Here is a 6,178-nt window from a genome sequence, read left to right as displayed (position 1 = left end):
CTGGGGGCCGGGCTGGGGGCTGGGCTGGGGCTTGGATGGGTTAGGGTACAGCGGGCGGGGTGGGGGTTACTTTTGGCCCTTACCTCACGTCACCTGGTGACAGAGACTGAAAAGGAAGGGGACAGTGTGTGTATGAGGGGGTATTTCCAGCATTTGAGACACAGTCCACAACGTTAATTTAGTTAATTTTAACAACCACAACCAGACACCTGGCTGAGCGCAATAATGATTCCCTCATATGCCCATTTCGCAGGGGAAGAAACAGGCTCACAGAAGTCAGACGCCTTGCCTGAGGTCCCTTAGCTATGAAGGACAGACGGCTCCTCATTCGGAGGACGCTGGCCCAGGGTGGAGACAGAGAGGGCAGGAATAATGTCCTAGTGGCCTCGGTGCTGGACAAGAGTTAAGCATCCCACCAGGGGTCTCCCGCAGTGCCGGAAGGGGGCCTGCGCCTGCCTCTCTGGGCTGAGCCCGGGCAAAGCTGCCCCAGGCACAAGGGCGTTCTGAGCTCCGGTGTCCAGTCTAGCCAGCGACAGTGGCCCACGCTCTTCACTCACACTCCCTAACTCACAAAGCCACTCATGGACATACTCTCACACGTGTACAGACGCGCACATGTGGACGCTTGCTCACTCACATACTTGTACATACACACTAGCACGCCCCCCGCACTAACAGCCATACACTCTCATATTGAAGCACATTCACATTAACCCACAGTCACACTCACACACACACACCCCAGCTCCTTAGCAAACCTCCCGTGCACACGGCTCTTCAGGGCCAGAGGCACGCTCTCTCACACACTTCATCTCGCTCCTCCTCACACCTGCCTACCTGTGTACCAGGCAGGGCAGGTATCACTATGTCCCTTTTGCATGGGCAGGTGAGGAACCCAGGTTCCTTTAAAAAACCTTGTGATGGCAGGGTTTTGAAAAAGGAATAAAGTCTGAGGCAGGAGCATGAGTTGGAGCTTAAGGCCTCCGCAGGGCAGGATCTGAACCCTGTGGGACTGTGGGGGTGGGGGGCAGAAATAGGGTGGGGATGGATGCTGACCTCCTTCTCTTCCTCCAGGCCTGGTGCCCTCTCTGGAGTACAGTCTGGGTGGAGAGTGGCCCTGGCCACCGGAGTCAGCAGACCTGGTATGAATATGGACTCAGCTCACACAAGCTGTGTGACTTTGGGTAAGTTGCTTCACCTCCCTGAGCCTCAGTGTCTTCATCTGTTAACTAGGGGTGAGAAATCTCACCTCCTGGCATTGCTGTAAGGATTAACGAGACAATGTATGCAAAATGACTAGCACAGACTAGGGACTTGGGGCTAAAAATAAATAACGGTGAGGGTGAACACCCGTATGATGCATTGTCAACTCACCAAGCTTCCCTGCACTCATGGGAAGCCCGAAGAACCTTTATTCAAAGGATGAGTATGAAACACCTACTATGTGCCAGTGCGAACAAGACGGATGTGCCAGTTATGAAGTCAGTGCTATATTCACCTGAATGCTCAATATAAGTGCTCTGCCCCCATCGGACCAGCCCCGTCCCCCTAAGTCTGGCTTGGGAGAGGATAGCTCTGAGGAGACAGGATATTCTGATCCCCAAGGATGCCCTGGTGCCTTGCACAGAGCCAGCTGTGTGCCTGTCCTTGTGTGGAGATGGAAAAATGGGCCTGCCTATGGCCAGGTTCTGGGGTCCTGTCTTGTGTGGCCTGGGGTTAGGAGGCAGAAATGTCCTTTTTCTTCTTTCTGTCATGGAGTAAGTGGATCTGGCTTGGACAGAGGGCTCTGACTCACCATGACGCAGGACACTTGGTCACAGCTGCCAATGTTCCCAGCTGGTAGCCTGGCAGCTCTGGGGGCAGAGGGGACAGGAAGGGAGCCCCTGGAGAGATAAGGGGCAGGTTACAGAGGAGAGGACACCGGGGAGCCCATTGTGCCCCCTTCAGCCTAAGACAGGGACAGGTGGACGAGGCTGAGCAGTAGCCCCGCCCAGAGTCACTTGTTTACCCGTTCAGACATATCTCTGGAGTGGGGTGAGAGGTTCCGGCTATCCCGGCCCCTGGCGTTTGTGCTGGCCGGTTCCACACTGACTCAGTCCTCTCATTGTACAGACTGGTGCTCAGAGAAGGGCAGGGGCTTGCCCAAGGTCACACAGCAAATCGATGGCAGAGTGGGGTCTAGAACCCAGGCCTCCTGCCTCCTAGCCCAGCCCTGGCACTGGCCTGAGACTGGGCCATGCAGGGGTGGGCAGCTCCCCCTTGGATGCCCATGTTCACCTTCCCAGTCCTTGGGATTCTGCTGAGGCAGAAAATTCCCAGATTCCCAGACAGCTCCAAGGTGTGTGGTTGTCCTTCCCCGGGGCAGACTGTCCTTTCCCAGCTCAGCCCACAGCTCATCTGCCCTGTGACCTTCCACTGCCCTCCCCCAGTGCCCCCCTTGCCCCACTCTGGTAGGTGCAGGGAGCAGGGGAGAGAGCGCCCAGGCTGTGCCCGTCACACCCTGAGTCCCATTCTCCTGTCATGATTCTGAGGATCCAGCCAGAGCCCCCAGTCCTGTGGCCTGCCCTGACTCTCCTGTTCAGTGACGGACATTCACTAGCCCTGAGTGCCCGGCTGCAAGCAGGGTGCTGGAGCACAGAGAGCAGATGCTGCAGTTTGATCAGACAAAGCTTAATCAACGGGAGCCGTTACAGTGATGAATCAGACTCAGTCCGTGCCCAGGCGGGCCTGGGAGGGGGGCACGGTGCAGCTCAGGGGAGCCGTGCCCATCAATGCCTCGGGTCAGAGCGGGCAGTGGAGCATTCCCGTGCCAGCAAGTGCAGTGAGAGCAGAGTTGCCTTGTCAAGGGTTGTGGGGATGGCTTCGAGGCAATGGTGACCCTACAATGGCATTTGGAAGGTTGAGTGGAATGTTGGCAGAAAGCAATGGTGGCAAGCTCAAAGGTAGAGAGGCAAGGCTGTGGGGGGGCACCAGGGGACTGACGTAAATGACGCGCGGGGACCAGTGGGAGAGGAGGAGACTTCAGACTGGGGCTGCCCATCTCCAGGCCTTAAACATCTCCTCAGCACTGGCTTTCTCAGGACAGAGCTGGGCACGCGGAAAGAAAGAATTGCAAGCCAGACAGATCTGGGTTTGACTCCTACGCTCAGAACAATATGTAGTAGATGCTCAATAAATATTTGTTGACTGAGTGCAAGAAAGTGAGACTTGTCCAAGGTCACACATCTAAAAAGTGGTTATAGCCAGGACTAATGGATTCAACCTTTCATTCATCCAGCAAATGCTTATTGAGCACCTACTGTATGCCCGGCACCGTGCATGACAGTATGAATGACAGATGAGGTCCTTGTTCACTGGGGGAGGGAGACAGTCCTGGTGGGGGAGGTAGGCACTAATCCATTAGTGACGCAGGTAAATCGAGAATCACAGCCCTGAGAAGCACTGGGAAGGAGCTGTGGAGAGTATAGAAGAGAAGGACTTGTTCTGATCTTGGGTGTGGAGGGAGCATCCAGGGGAAGTGACAATGACAGAGTCCACAGCTGAGGGATGAGTGGGACTTGGCTTGGCAGAGAGAGCAACATAGGCAATGGTCTGGAGGTGAAAGGAAGGGGTCAGTGTCCAGGAGGAAGAGACAGCCAGAGGACGAGAGGGAGCGGGTGGCAGACGCTGGCTCCCGCAGGGCCTCCCACCGGGGTCTGGACTTCACCTACAGAGCGATGGGAAGCCCCACCCTTGTCTCCTCATCTACAAGTCACTCTCCGGGGGGGCCGAGGCCCGGGTGAGGCTCCCGGTACTGCTCCCTGTTTCTCTGGGGGCCCGGCCTGTCTTGGAGTCCCGAGTGCCAGGGCTTGGGGCCCTTCCAGGAAGCCTGAGAAAGAGGGCCACAGGCTGACCTCAGAATGTGCTCACTCTCAGCTCTAGACTCAAGATCGTGGGCTTCCAGCTGGAGTCAGGGGACAGGTCAAAGTCCCTCGCAGGCAGCCAACTGGACTAGGTGGGGTAGGGAGAGACAGAGGGTAAGCCTCCAGTCGGATGGAGGAGCACAACCACTGTGCTGGTCACTGGGGACTCTGGGGAGAGACCAGCCCCTGCCCCCTGCGCTGGGGAAGCTTCCAGCCTGGTGTGTGAACAGGTACCCTGAGTTCATCTCTAAAATGCCTGGCCAGGCCTGGACCATAGTGGCTCTTTATGACAGAATCTCTTTCTCAGGATTTAGAGGCTGGTACCCCAATTCCTGGGTGTTGAGTCTCTGCAGTCAGGGAGGAGACATCCCCACCCCGGCCCCTGGACCAAGGCAGAGACTCAGGTAAGACAAGCCTGAGATGCTTTTCCTGAGCTGTGTGTGCTATGCGGCACCTGACCACCAGAGGGCAGCCTGAGACAGCCCCATTCTTAACTGCTTTGCTTTTCCTTTCTCCCTCGGACAATTGACCTAGAAAGTAAGTAAAACGCTGGCAACTCAGGCCAAGCCACAGTTCAAGGTTGTGCATCTTGTGTCCTGAATAAAGGCACCCAGTTAAGAAGGAGGGCACTGAAAGCCTGCTCGTGCTCAAGTGACCAAGCCCTGAGCTCTGGTGTGGGCTGTGTCTGCCCAGGTACAGGGCGCCCTTTTCTAGCACAAACATGTCATCTCCTTGCTGAGCTGTGCATGAATCCACCCAGATTCGCACGAGTCTAAGCTAGCAACAAGCATCGCCTGGTCCTAACCCCAAGATGTGGAGAACCAAGGCTAGTTAAGGAGTTCCATAGCCAGTAGGACTCACTGCTTCACCTGGAGGGCTCAGGTGCGAGTTGGTACCTCTGGATTCCAGGCCCCGCTTAGGGGTCCCAGAGCCCAGAACTTGGGGCCTTTCTGGGAGGCTTAAGAAAGAAAGCCACAGGCCGACCTCAGAATGTGCCCGCCCTCAGCTCCAGGCTCTAGACTGGGTGCTTCCAGCTGGAGTGGGGTGACAGGTCAGAGTCTCTTGCAGGCAATCAGCTGGACTAGATGGGGTAGGGAGAGACAGAAGGGTAAGCCTTCGGTCTGATAGGGGAGACACAACACTGTTTGGGGCAAGACCAGCCCCTCTTCCCTGCACTAGAGAAGCTTCCAGCTTGGGTACTAAACAGGTGGTAGGGTGTCCCCAGCACTAGGACAGGTCCTAGTTCCAGCTCCTCAAGGGACAGGCTTTCTTGTGGTCATCATAGGCCTACCCAGAGCCAAGCTGACTCATTGGTGGTCATTGGTGGGGGTTTGAGAGGCAGTTTTCAGGGGTTTGCGTTGATAACAGCAACAGTAATCATGGCAGCTGAGACCTTCCCATGTGCCAACTGCTGTGCTGTGACCCATACCGGTCGTGTCCCGTTTTATTCTTCTGGTAACCCTAGGAAGAGGGTCCAAGCCCTGGCCACACTGGGGCAGCCCTTCGTCTCCAAGCAACCCCCTCTACCTTCACCTCCGGTGTGATTCTGAGCCTGGCAGCATTCCGTCTATTCCATCTCTGGATGTTCACGTAAGCTGTGCACTTTCCCTCCGTCAGTCCACGTTACACATGGCCCTCGAGTCTCACCCGCAGAGGTGTTCTCCGTTTCGCTCCCTCAGTCATGCCTTCGTTCATCGAATATCGATCGAATCAACGCCTGCAATGTATGGTCTGCCCAAACAATGGGATACAGTTGAGAGTAATCAGATAAGTCCCAGCTGTCTTGGAGATTAGCGAAAGTGTCAGCAAACTATGACCCATGGGCCCAATCCTGCCCTTGGCCTGTTTTTGTAAGTAAAATTTTATTGAAATATATCCATGTTTGTTTATTTACCTCTTGTCTATGGCTGCTTCACCTTACTTGTATAATTTCAACAGAAATGGCATAATATTTGCTATTTGGCCCTTTGCAGAAAGAAAAAGTTTGCCAACAGCTTAGAGTCAGTCAGAGAAAACAGATGTTAACAAGTCACTGAAACAAACAAACAAACAAACAAATTAATAAATAAGCAAATAAATAAATAGACAAACCGTGAGGAATGCCAGGAGGGACATAATGGGGGCAGGAATCGAGATTCAGGGTTAGACTGGTCACCATTTCCCCTCACTTCCCACCCCTGATCCCCTGACCAGGTCAGCGAGGGCAGGACGTGGGCAGCATATACAACGTGCTGGCCCATCTGAAGGTCAAGCCTGGGACGAAGTGGCCTCCTGGG

General features: G+C 55.0%; 1 protein-coding gene across 1 annotated transcript in view; it reads right to left on the bottom strand.

The window, feature by feature from the left end:
* The window catches only part of FAM131C (family with sequence similarity 131 member C), a 30,598-nt gene that overhangs the window by 15,013 nt on the left and 9,407 nt on the right, over positions 1 to 6,178 (bottom strand). The window contains exon 3 of the mRNA XM_006914416.3: positions 1,796 to 1,883. Coding sequence (XP_006914478.2) covers positions 1,796 to 1,883 — 88 coding nt within the window. The remainder of the gene's footprint in view (positions 1 to 1,795; positions 1,884 to 6,178) is intronic.

This window comes from Pteropus alecto, unplaced genomic scaffold (assembly GCF_000325575.1).
Source record: "Pteropus alecto unplaced genomic scaffold, ASM32557v1 scaffold125, whole genome shotgun sequence".
NCBI lineage: Eukaryota > Metazoa > Chordata > Mammalia > Chiroptera > Pteropodidae > Pteropus > Pteropus alecto.
This window is presented reverse-complemented; position numbering and strand designations above follow the sequence as displayed.